Below are 13,874 nucleotides of genomic sequence, written 5' to 3'. Positions count from 1 at the left end.
CTTTGAGATAAAAAAAGAAAACTACCTTACTAACAATACCCTGTAAGATCATTTGCAAGAGAAGAATTATTAGACAGGAAAACTGATCAAGCAAAATTTGTTAGAACATCTGAGCACCTATTTATTTATTTTTTGCAGAATGAACTGTAGGACCCAGATGTGTATGCATTAATATTCCTGATCAAAGTAAATACACAAAAAGTTTAGCTTCACCTCAAGCTCTAGTCCTCAACAAAATAGCCTTTTATGCTATACTGCTACAGGCGTTAACAGTTGCACAGCAAGCTACAGTATCCTTTCCATTACATGTAGTCAGCATAAAGCAGGAAAAATAGGTGGCAAGGCTGGAGGAATCTCTGTCAGTCCCATGGTGAAGAGTTTTCTACATTAGGCACTGAATTAGTCTTACAACAGCCAGCCCTGAGAATCAGAGCCAGCATTCAGGTAGCAATGTTCTTCATCACATGGTGGGGCAGTGGCTCAGCATCAAGTTGAAGGAACAATTATCCCTAACAAATCACAAACAACAATGCTTAATATATCTGGACTTCTTTTTATGTATTCTTTTAATCAGTTTAATTAATGTGATTAAATGGAATAATTAGACAAACTGAAGAAATAATCTATAACAAGGAAAGAGCTTAATGGGAAAAAGGGTAATTATTAATATGCATTATAAACTCAGGATGACACTTTAAACAAATCTGCTAATTCAGAATTTTTAATTCTACTACTACTCAGAGCAAATGCAGCTAGGTTCTTTATAGCCTTTTTCCAATAAAAGTTTACAATTTATTCCTGTCATCCCTGCTTCCACCATCCTTAGTCAAAAATGTCTAAAAGCAGCTCTCAAAATGGACCAATACCAGCAATACCAAAATTACAAAACAGATGAACCAGAAAATCGTGATGAAGTTACAAACAAAATTAAGTACCATATAAACAAAAAGACAAGAGCTTTAAGAAAAATGCAGCTATCTACAGGCAACACACGTGACATTCCATTAACATAGCGCATTGTGAACATTTCTTGTGCAATTGATGACAGTCCATCAGTTCTTCTTAAGGGTCTTATAAAATGTGAGAGTTTAGCTTGGTTCCTCACTTCTCTTCAACCTTTTTGTGAATCTGCATGTTAAGAGTCCTTACTAGGTTGCTGAATATCTCCTCACTGGTCAGTCTCAGTACAAATTTACAAGCAAAATTCTGTATCAGTTACAATGCAAAAGCTGGTTAGATTCCCTTTACTTTCTTGCATATATGCAGTTTTCAGCGTTCTTTTTATTACTTCATAACATATATCTGAACCTTTGAAAATGTCCAAAAATTTCAACCTAAATGCATCATTTTACCTCACTGTGAAGCCATCAGTATAAAAAATTAATGTATCAATGTCCTGGGTTAAGCTGAGACAGAGTTAACTTTCTTCATAATTGCTAGCAAGAGGCTGTATTTTGGATTTGTGCTAAGAGGAAAGATGATAAAAGTGATGTTTATGCGGCTGCCAAGGTCTTTCAGCTTCTCTGGCTGTCTGCAAACAGGAGAAGCTGGGAGGGACCACAGCCCCATTACTAGCCCAGGATTTGATCTTAGGTTTGGGATTGAGACCCAAAGTGGACAATAATCTATTCTATAACATACACGTCATGCCCAGTATACAGGTAAGCACCCTCTGGAAGCTCGCCCCTTTTGTTCCTGGTCCCTTGTTGTTCCAGATCTCTTTTGCTCTGGGTCATCTCACTCCAGGTGGTCGCTCTCCCAAGGCCTTCTCTCCCCCTGGTCAGCTCTCGGTCTGGGATGCTCAGACTGTTATCTCCGTTCCGTGAGTGTGATTTTGGGACTCTCCCTGCTCTGGGATCATTAGCTGGGAACAGGTCGAGCCTTGGTCATTGTGTGGGGGGGCAGTATCACTGTGTATCATCTGTGTATCTGTATATATTACTATTTTCAATATTATTGTAGTTTAGTTATTAAATTGTTCTTATCTCAACCCATGAGTCCTTTTTTCCCTTTAGCCTTTTAATTCTCTCCCCATCCTCGGGTGGGGGCAGGGTGAGAGAATGGGTGTGTGGGTTGGCTCCCAGCCAAGGGTAAACCCATCACAGTCCTTTTTGGCATCCAACGTGACAACCAAGTAAGTCAAATGTTTAGGTGGCCATCATGTTTCTGTGCAATGTATTGCTATGCTTGTAACTGACAGTTATGCGCACATAATGCACAGTTTTTTAAGTATGACCAAAATAGTACTTTTACTAAAAATTTCATTAATTTGGGGAGTCAAACTATCAGTTTTAGATTGCTTTCTGTTTTATGAATATAATGATTTTTAACCAAATTGGTCAGAAATTGCTGAAAAAGCACAGAAGACCTTTTCTTCCCCCCCCTCAGGATGATCTATCACTAAGGACTTACAAGCTTTAAAACCAGACTTGGTTCCTTCTCTTGGTTTAACATAAAAATAATGTTATGAAAACAGAAAAAAAACACTGGTTTTGGGCTAAAAGAAGCAACTGAAGTTTATCATAGGAAAGAGAAGGAAAGTAAAGCAAAAGGAAAAGAAGATTGACTTAGTGGAGTCAGGCAGAAAGAATGCCTTGTGCTTGACTACAACAGAAAACACATGAAGAAGTATTTAAAACTAAGAGTTTTCTACCCTCTCATCATCTGGAGATATGTTTCTGTGTTTGTTTTCTGTAATGCATGTATCTATAATTAAGCCAACCCAACCCAAACCGAATTCCATTTTCTCAGAGGTGAAGAAGCCAGGCTGCCACTAGAAGCAGCAATGTGGCCTGCTGAGGAAGGAGAATCATTCTTCTTATTGTAGGACCTTGTACTCCACACTTTAGCTTACCCTCGCATAATTATGAACTGCTATTAATGCTGCACGGCATGGAAAAAACTTCACTGTACTGTTCTTCCTCATCCTTTCCCAAATGGTAAAGTGTGAACTTTCTTGAGCACCTCCTTCAATATCGACCTGTTCCATCACAGTACAACTGACCAAGTTTTGATTCACATGTACCAGACTCAGAAGAGTTTCTTTTAATAACACTATTTCCTTCACACAGTCGCATTTAAAAAACATACATGAGAATGACTTAAAGATGTGGAAAAGAAGCAAGCAACACTGGTCAAAAGTGAACTCAAGCAACCACTGCATTCTTCTGCGTAACAGGAGGATGTTTCACTGCAAACGATTGTTTTCAGATAAGCCTACTCTCCAGTAACAAAAAGACAGATATTTTAGGGCAGTGGCTTGACAAAGGATAAGAAACCAACAGAGCAGAAAAACACCTCTAAGCTTTCATTTTAGTCAAAGAAATAACAGGTGCTCCAATACTTCTGCTCATGTAAAGTTAAACAGCAGGATTATCTAGTAATAAATACAGAGTCATCTGCTCTCCTAAGCATTCTTATGACTTACTATTTTTGTTTATGTGTGACTATTTAGTTGCAACATGCAAAATACTAGGAAGATTTAAATTTTCATCAAAGGTACTATAAACAGTGACATTTGTTCTAACAAGTTTCTGAGCTTCAAATAAGCAATACTGAAAGAATCTTGTTCTTTCATTTTTTTTTCTTGCCACTGCATTGCATATTCTTATTTATAGACTTGTGTGATTATTCCATCCATGTTCAAATTGCTCATTTTCTTATTTATACTCCTTGTGATTATCCTCTACCTGTTCAAATTGCTCATTCTCATCTTCACTTTAATCAGCGCTTCTAGAAATTGTTTTCTGTGAAAGTAGACAGCCTAAAATGAGAACTGCAGAAGAACTATAGCAACAAAAACAAATTTATGGATGGGAGAGGCCCTTAACTTTAACTATTCTCAGAGATTGACTGGAGAAATCTCATAGAGTGGGATTTGGAGAAGAAATGTCCCTCTTAGGACTAAATGTCAAACTGAGAGGGTCACATACTCAATCTATAACTGCTAGCGACTCCACTTCAACTGTGGGACCAGAAAATCTCATCATTTTACAGTAATCTTTCATATTGAGTAATTCTTTTCTGGCAAGCTATTCCATCAATGCTGATTAATATCGTCTGCACAAAGCTAACAGGGGACTGAGAGAGTCTACTCTATACAGGCTTGGGATCTGCTCATTTCTCTTAGATGATCTGACTTTGCTGCACTTACATTAAATTAGAATATACCAAAAATGAGTCCACAGAACAAATATGGGAAAAATGGTTACGACCATTTAGGGACCTAGTACTGGACCATCCCTTTTGAAAGTCAATTGAAAAATATTAGAGTCTTTGTACCCATTTATGAAACAAAAGACATTTTCTGGTATCACCAATATTGTAAAACAGCTTTCTGACTGATGAAACTGATAGTTTCAGTTTCGGTCTATTTGAAAATAACACAAATTCTCCAACTAGAGCACATGAGTTTTATCCTAGCTAATGGCCTTTCCATCAGCTTCATCCCCTTAAAAGTTGGGATGCCTATACCCTGTGGACTCTGGTCACTCTCAGTTTCATTTCCAAACTAACTCAACCTCAGGCTCCATTCTGGAGAAAGCCAACTTGTTCCTCCTGGGAAAAAGGCAAAGCCTGGCCAAGAGGTTAGTTTACTCCTGATAGAGAACATGGATGTAAACCATGCCAAGATTTGCTCCTTCTGCCAGAAACACTCCAACACTGTTCCAGCATGCTATGTGTCCTCAGATGCCTTCACACCATGCCCGATGGCAAACTATCATGCCTCTAGCTTCAAGTTTCAAGAATAGCATTGCTGTGGGCTGTATTATTTTTGGCGCTTAGAACTGAAGAACCACACACACATATAAAACAAAGAAAGAATATGTCAGAGCCAAAGAAACACTCCATGAGCCAAAGGCAATGCAGTGTGGCCACAGCATATCTGCTCCAGATAGTGCCAGGGCATTCCCTGTCACAGTACACAAAGGCAGCATAGACACAGCCTTTAAAAGAGACAGGGAGAGAAGCCAATCAACTAAATAAATCATGAAACACATCAAAGGGATAGAAAAAAAAATATGAGGAAGGATGTATGGAAGAATTATAATTATGTTTTGGTTCTTCAGATTAGACTTCATGGAATAGTTCAGAAACCAGAATAATTATCTGTTTCCAATGACAAAATCTTGAAAGTGACCAATAAGAGTTCTAGAACATCGTGTTTGCCAATTAGGTATTTTAATAATGTTAACGTAATAGATAATGAACTCTGAACTAATCATACAGATCATGAAACACTCACAAATTGCTACTGACAAAATCCAATACCTTAGAGAAAAAGTTAAATATTTAATTAATAGTTAATTAAATCTTAGGAGTCCAATTACCTGTAAGGGAATTATAAAGAAAACACTATGAAAGAAACTGAAAGACTGGAGTAGCCAAAGAAAGAGAACTTTAAAAACATGTCTGTTCAGAATACTTACTGATCTGCTATGCAACTGAATGTCAATAATTTATCCTACTCATTTAAATATACATGCCTTTTTCCCAGTGTATTTTAGGACATTCTATTCCATAGAATCAATTTTTGAGGCTACCCCAAATCCAAAACAGATGGAAGATAATGAGGAAAAAACAGAAAGTCAAAGCATAATTATAATTTTAACACACTTTTAAGTATGAACAATTTGTCAAGCACACTCTTGACAGAGAATTCACAAGTTACAGGAAGCCATTTCTTTGCTAGTGTTTACAGCATAACTCATACTAATAATACTCATCTAAATAATTGACACATTAGTGTCAAATTATCCCAGCATCAAGTCTGGACAGAAAAAATAAGTAATCTTTCTTGATAAATAGCTCTTAGAAATATCATTTTGCTATTAAGCAATTTAGTAGTTTAGAAATGTTAGATATTTCTAGCAGTTAGATTTTGAATGATTGTAATTCATTGACTTGAGATATACTATGACAATATAAGCCAGGTGAGAATATTCATTTTGCATACCTTTACAGAAATGTTACCACTGCCTTCAAATGATCTTCACCATTAAATAAAAATGCACTGAACACACTGAAACCTATGTACACAGACACTTACATATGTATTTTAAAGTTCTCTTCAAAAGGCAGCTTGCACTTTTAGTACTAATTCCTTCAAATTCACTACACTGTTGCTTCTTGTTAGTACTGGTTTTCAGTCCTTCATTTAGTTTTCAAGCTTCTGAGAATGCCTATCTCCAACCACTGGCAGTGTCTTTCCAACTATAAGGTACCCCCACGTATAACCACTAAAATTGCAGAATCCCTTCCTATAATGATTTGGGGTTTGGTTTAGTTTGGTTTGGTTTGGTTTGGTTTGGTTTGGTTTTTTGAGACATCAAGTCTGTGCAGTGTTGTCTCTAACCTACCAATGCTTTTATTTAACTATTTATAGAGTACTCCAATTAACAGTGTTATATTCCTGCCATGTTTACACACATACATTTTTAATTCCTTCAAAACCACACACCTTTCTTGTGTTTCTTAATCATTCTCTGCATGCAATGACTTTTCTAAAATAATTGCCAAAAGTTCAGTAAGCTTACTAATTTCTTAAAGGCTCTAACTTGTGTATTCAGATTTTCCAAGTGACTCTTTCCTCAATGTAAGACAGTTTTCCATCACTTTCTAATCACACATTTTTCTATTCTTGCTTTTCCCCCTTATCAATTTAAAAAGCAAAGCATACTTGATTTAGACTACTTTTAATTAAAGAGACTCTTTACTTATAGGTTTTTTCTGATAATATTAGAAGTACCTTCTATTGCTCTTGGCTCCTCCTACACTATCCTCCTACTCTTATGTTCTCTACAGAAAATGCGTGGCTAGTTCTACAGATTTTTCTTGCATACTTTCAATTGCCAGTATCTTCTGGAAGTCTTTCTTTACTCCACATATTTTTAACAATTACACATAAAGTGCACAGGTTCCATTTTATGCATTTTAACATGTTATATAAATTTGTCTTTTGTACATATTGTGTTGAAACAGTTCATAAACAATTAATCCTCCTTTCTCATTATCAACATTTCCTCCCTGGTCATAAAAACTAAATGTCCCTTGATATGTACACCGACTTCTACTCAGCACCAGAAGACTAAGAAAAGCAAGAAGTAAATGAAATAAACAGGAATATGTTAGGAAAAGGGAGACAACCATGCTGAGCTGACAGTTAGGAGAAAAGCCAACAAATTGATTTGCCTAAAAGTAGCAAACCATCTGATGAAGAAAGCAGCAATAGAGATTCTGCTCTGAAGGTGTTCAGACTAACAAGTCACAAAATACACAGGACAACTTGTCTCTAGCAACAAATGAACCCTCAAACTACGTCAAAAAGAAAATAAAATCAAAAATCAAATAATGAATCATCTTTTCAACTTGTGAAGTTCTCTGAAAGTACACGTTTGTCATGTACTATATGACATGGTAGGATGACTGTCACTTACCTTAAACATGCATTTATTAAAAAAAATACTGTCTTGCTGTTTTTCTGTATCCTTACTCAGGAATAAGACATGCTTCCATAAAAGTCATTGTCATTATTACTTGCAAATAATTCTAACATGCAAAGCCACTCTTTCAGTCAATCTCAATAGGTATTAACACTTCAAAAAAATGTTAACGAAGCCAAGTGTGAGAATCCTTCCTTTAGCTCCAAGTATGTATATATGGTCATAATTTTAACTTTTGACCACTGTTTGGTTTTGATCTTTCTTATTATTCATATATTTGCCTGCGTGCCCAGACATCAATTTATCTTTTAAGGAACTGCAGTTGAACTTGACCAAATTATATTTGAGCCTGGAAGAATATATCACCTGCTCAGTTTTCATCAGAGGAGATATTCTGATGCCCTGCTAATTTCAGAACCTTATTTTGACTATTATGTAATACGCATATTAATTTACTAAGTCATCTGTGTTTCTTCATCAAAGACTAGTACTGCAAAGTAACTGAAACGTCTTTATCTTTTTCTTGTCAAAAGTTATGTCCTTAAAAATATCATCTAATAGAAACTAGGTCACTGTTCATTGCTCTTGTCGCTGATGTGCATGTGGAGCATTTACAATGTCCAAGCATTTTTTAGGTTAATCTTCACTTCTAACACCTTGCACAAATTTCTCAAAGTACTAAGGCTGCCTGCACCTCTGTTTTAGTCACTTATTTTTCTTCAGATTAGAGATGAGTCATACAACCTGGATTTAGACTTTTTTTTTTTTTAAATGAAACTACTCTTCAGTTACCAAGAGCAGTAATTCTTTTTCTAGTATGTAATTACTTGTTGTCTCAGCCTTGTTAGCAACAATAGGATTTGTCTTACCAAACTTTACTCAGCTTATTCATACTACCTTAAAATGGCCATCTCTCATAAGAGTGGGATGAATCCCCAGCTAGACTTGACTGTCTCCCTTTATTACATATAAAAAGAGCACAAAAAGCTAACAAACTCAGCTAATGTATGGCCTGGAGGAAGTAGTTTGAAATGTTAAAAGGGAAAGTGTATAGCATTAGTTTACCCACTTGTCTCCTTGGAGACATGATGCAAATATACATGCTTTAAAGCATTCTGAAACTCAAGTGCAACCTTACATTGAGTTTGCATGGCAAGGTTTTGGTAGAAGGGGGGCTACAGGGGCGGCTCCAAAAGAGCCGATGTCCACCAAGATGGACCCACCACTGACCAAGGCTGAGCCCATCAGCAACGGCGGTAACGCCTCTGTGAGAACTTATTTAGAAGGAGAAAAAAAAACCCTGTACAACTCCAGCAGCAGTCAGGAGAGAGGAATGAGAATATGTGAGAGGAAGAACTCTGCAGACACTTAAGGTCAGTGCAGAAGGAGGGGAGGAGGTGCTTCAGGCAGCGGAGCAGAGATTTCCCTGCAGCCCATGGTGAGGCAGCTGTGCCCCTGCAGCCATGGAGGTAACGGTGGAGAAGAGATACACCTGCAGCCCATGAAGGACCCGATGCCAGAACAGGTGGGTGCCCAAAGGAGGCCATGACCCTGTGGGAAGTTCACATTGGAGCAGGTTCTTGGCATATCATCTTTTTTCTTTTTCTATTTATTGTTCACTGTGTTTGCAGAACCTGAACTGTTTTCTTCCACTTATGAAGCCAGTTTTGCCTGTCACTTCCACCCCAGAGCTTCCAAACTCAGTCAGTGGACCATGTTATAATGATTTTCACTTTGTTAACCACCTGCACTGTTTATAACTCTCCCCCTTGGTGGTCTCTGGCCTCATTATCGGTTCACATTGGTTCTGGTAACTGAAGAGTTGCCAACTGGTTACTTTTGCTCTTTTAAATTATTCATATTGATTACTTTGACAAATGTGACGTAAATGTTGGCCTGGAAATGCAGACAAAGCGGAGAGAGGCACAAAACCCCCCTCAGTTTTTATTAAGTGCCTACTCCAAGTTATCTTAAAAGGTATTTTAATACTGTAGACCTTTTTACACATTACAAGTTACATATAAAAATGAATATGTATTTCTCTGTATAAACAGCACCTAATACATTTTGGAGAATATTTTAATATTAACAATAGTATTAGGCATAGGTGGTAATTATCTCATGTCTTCTTTAATAGCATCCTATGCTCATCACAGCAAACATGCTTTCTTTGGTTGAGCAACCTAACACATCAGGTTTCTCTTTGCCTTCTGGAAAAGAGTTCTCCATTGGCCTATCACATTTTCCTAAATAATAAGATAATATACAGATTTTATTGCCCTTTTCTACTTAGCTGTTGTATGTACTTCTTGTATTTTGACCAAGCTAACAAGGGAGTACAACTTTGACATGCTAAACTCCGTTCAAGTACTATAAATATTTCCTAATGATGCTTATACAAAACAAGTACATGGTGAGTAAGATCTCAGTTCAATGAATTAAACCTCACTTTAGGACCTTTAGGTGCTCAGTTTTACAACTTTTTTTCTTTTTATAATTAGATAATTAGTAACACAGAAGTGCATGTAACTGTTTCTCAGTCTCTCACAATGTTTACTGTTTCTGTTTCCCAAGGCTTTTAATAGCATCAACCTTCCCCCTCATTACAACTTTTTTTGGAATTAATCACTTACTTTGTAATACGGTCAATGTTAGCAATTTGCTTCTGGTTCCGGATTATTTCTATAGCTGCCCAAAGATGCTGGATAGCCTTTGTATCTGCCTGTCGTCTCTTCGTTAAGCGTGCCATGACCTGTTTACTTGGTCAGCTGCAGCCAATAAATAAAAAAAATACACCAAAATGTTAATAATGAATTATGAAATGGATTACATGATGATAATATTGCAATAAATATGATTACAAGGACAATTTTGTTAACCTATAGCAACTCAATTTTTATACAGCAGCATGTTTTATGTTTAAAGAGCAGTAAAAAGCAAAACAAAGTAGTCTAAAAGAACCTCTTTCACATCACATAATCTATAGAGAAGACAAAAGGTGAGCAGTAAAAATTATTAGAACAATAGCAAATGACTTATCAAACTGGTCATGAAAAGTCACTTAGTTCACATCTCAGTTCCCTAAAATTTGGTAAAAAGCAGAAGCTGCCCTAGCCTGAAGCTTCCACAGCCTCCTGCATTGCCCAAAACCCTTAAAGAGGGCAAGTGGTGCTTGACTTCATCACACGGTGTAAGCATGAACTCCGACACAAGAGAAAAAGCTGGACCCATGGTTTAGTATACAATATAGTTCTCAGAGTATTACTCTCATATTTTTATCATTTACAACTATTTTAAAAAATCAGTTCCATGAGCAGAAACTAGAAGTATATTTTCACAGATGCTAAATATTTAAAAAAATATTTTGGAGCAATTCCATTTCCTGTAACATGCTAAAACCCAACAGGACCAAAGTGCTTCTAATGGCATTTACCCATCTAACCAACTGAATGGGAACATAATGAGCATCTGGCTTTGTTTACAAATTTTCCAAAAGCTCGAGGCAATGAGTACAGATAAGCCATAAATCGCCTACAGCTCTACTACAGGCACAGAATCCCTTTTTAAAAGCTTAACGATGCATTTTTGATCACTAAATAACTTTCTTCCACCATTTCCTCAATGAAAAAAATGACTGATTTATGACTGCTACCAAGGTCGAAAATTTATTTTAGAGCTCTGTCCTCCAAATGAACTCTGTGGTACGCACGTAGATACTTGTAACTAGCAGAATATGAATTTCAGTAACCCAAAATAATATTAAAAATGCAAAAACATTACACCATCTGTGCAATGTTGAAGATGGGAATTTAAGTATTAAAAGTGTCCCTTCTCTCAAATTCACAAGAATTAAACAGATTCAAGTATTCCTTCAGTTGCAGCAATGCAATTTTCAAGTGCATGGGGCCTACAGATACTTGTCTAAGAGGACTGTCAAGCTTCAGATCCAGTATTAGCAACTCTCACTCACTCTACAGCTGTAATGAAATAAAGTGTAATGTTTTATTATTAAGGAGAAGAAATGATTTACCAGCATTATACTTAACATTACATAGCCCATTTAAAAAAAAAAAAAAAAGAAAGAAAAAAATACGATGTGAAGGGATATGAGCCCATCCAGTTGCAATTGTATGTTGTGTATGAGGCACCTCCGGCTGCTGGAGATAACGGGGCGGGGGGGGGACACAGAACAGAGCAGCGTGCACAGAGACAAGGTGTGGTCACACATCGACCCCACATTTTGGCTTTAGAAATCTCTTTCCGCTGGGATTTAAAGCAAGGGCAACTGGATGGACCTCCCAGGAAAGAAAGGCCAAGAATACACTTTTAAGGGAAGGATAAGAGGGAATATGACAGACATACAGCTAAGAGCGACAGCCAGGAGATAGCATCGCCTAAGAACGATTCAGAGAAAGCAAGCCTCTGGTGGGAATAGAGGGGAAAGACCCCGCATCCCTGTGAGCTCCTTTGCATTCATTTCACAGAACATGAAGAAATTGCAAGAAAAAAACCCCTCCTAACTTGTAAGAGAAACACATGATTACTTGTATTTCATTTTCTTCTTAAGGAAATTAGACCTGTAAAATACAAACAAGGGTTCGACACTAACAGTACCTTTACAGCCCTACTATCTTAGCATTCTTAAAACTCCTTTCCAAATGCAGAATTGATCAGAAGTGCTGCCATTCTTTTTATTCTACCTCTCTACAAAGCATCTGCTTTAAAAACTGTTAGCCAATATAGCAGTGGACAGGCTGGACACAGAGCCTCTTACGCAGTATCACATCCACATGCGAGGATCAAGGAGGAAACACTCATTCGTCCCAACCCTAGCAACAGTGCGAAACAACAGACCAATTCTCAGTTTATTTCATAATAAACAAAGTGGGCCCTGCTATCCCAACTACTTTAAAAATAACCGTTATTTCTGGCAGCCTGGCATATGGCTGCCCACATGAACACTGCCCTCGGCGTGCCTGGCAGAGGGGAAGGAGAGGGTTTCTCTCACACCCCTGCGAGGCCTAGGCCCCAGGGCCCCAGCACAGGGCAGGGCCCTGGGGAACCCATCTGCCACCTCAGCACGGCCCCACGCTCCCTGCTGAGCAGCTGGGCTGACCTTTGGGGTTAAGGAATTCCCTCTTGTTTCTCCAGAGAGGGAGAAGACGTCTATGTCTGAGACAGGGAGAAGGAGAGTGAAGATGGCTGTCATCATGGGTTCCGGAAGCCGTGTGGTTGCAGAGCTGCACCTAACATGGCCCCCAGTGGGCAGAGGAAGGTCTCTCCCTGCAAAGGCCCTACAGGCTCCCCGTCTCCTTTGGAGTGTGCTTTTGGAATGAATCTCCTGACCATCCCTTTGCCCCATCCTTATCACACGTTGTGGGCTTGGAGCACGCAGATGCTATGCCCTGTGCCATGGCTATCCAACCCATCTCCCAGGCCCCAGCCGTTACAGGAAGGTCACTCTGTGGGTCCAGAGTGGACCTGGTCTGAAGTAACCCCCCCACAATGCAGCTGGTGCGGATGCCCACCCGAACCGCTCCATCCTGGCTCATCCCCTGCTCCCCAGCGCTGCTCTCACAGGCACAGCTATGCTCTTCCCCCCATCTGTCTGGAAATAAAAGCCGTAAGAATGCTTACACGTGGGACACAGCAATCAGATGTGTTCTGTTCTGTTACTTTTTTTTTTGTAAGATACAATAATTTTAGCAGGTGTTCTGCATTCAAAGAATATACATTTCATTTTTATAGCTTCGGTTTACTATTTAAGGGCACTTTTGTTAAAAGAGTTGACATTCCACTATTGAAATAGCAGTTCTTATACACTGCACTTCCAAAAATACAGATTTTTTTTTTTCCAGAAAGCCCAGACCACTTTAGAATTATTTTAATCTTCTAATTGCATGATGTAGAAGAAATGTAGAGCCTTTTTGCATTAAAGAAAAAGATTAAAAGATTGTGGTGTATTTCTTGCTATTCATCGCAGTCACTCTTCCTCCACGGTAAAACTAACCACAACAGTCTACTCTTTTCTGCAAAAATATAAGCAGCTTTCTATATTATTATAAATTCTTAAATATAACTTGTATCAGACTGTTAATAGTTCATAAAATGCTTTGGAGTGCTACTTCCAAGCAACAGAAAATGCTTCCAGTGCTTCAACACGCACAACTTATTCATGCCAATAATAGCTTAAAGTTTAATGGGAGACAGATTCTTAAACCTATATTTATCACTCCTGATTATTTGCTTATGTGTGGGTGCACACACACACATACACACAAGAGAACAAGCATAAACATCCAGTGCTTCTGAGTATGTATATCTACGGCTTAGAGGTTAAATGCCAAAAGAAGCTGATTTATCCATGCAGTGTTTTAAAAAAGTTAGAACTCCAGATGCTCTTTAAAACCACAATACTGAATTGTATATTTA

At 38.0% G+C, this 13,874-nt stretch overlaps 1 protein-coding gene across 3 annotated transcripts in view; it reads right to left on the bottom strand.

The window, feature by feature from the left end:
- The window catches only part of ZMYND11 (zinc finger, MYND-type containing 11), a 63,461-nt gene extending 53,243 nt beyond the window's left edge, over positions 1–10,218 (bottom strand). For 2 of the 3 annotated variants that reach the window (XM_010078664.1, XM_010078679.1), the window contains exon 1: positions 10,076–10,191. In XM_010078664.1, coding sequence (XP_010076966.1) covers positions 10,076–10,191 — 116 coding nt within the window. Of the gene's footprint in view, positions 1–10,075 lie in introns of all 3 variants that reach the window. The other variant, XM_010078672.1, reaches the window with a different exon arrangement.
- Positions 10,219–13,874: the final 3,656 nt, after the last annotated feature.

Source organism: Pterocles gutturalis, unplaced genomic scaffold (assembly GCF_000699245.1).
Source record: "Pterocles gutturalis isolate BGI_N339 unplaced genomic scaffold, ASM69924v1 scaffold5971, whole genome shotgun sequence".
Classification (NCBI taxonomy): domain Eukaryota; kingdom Metazoa; phylum Chordata; class Aves; order Pterocliformes; family Pteroclidae; genus Pterocles; species Pterocles gutturalis.
The sequence above is the reverse complement of the archived record's forward strand: the minus strand, read 5'-3'. Positions and strand labels throughout refer to the sequence as shown.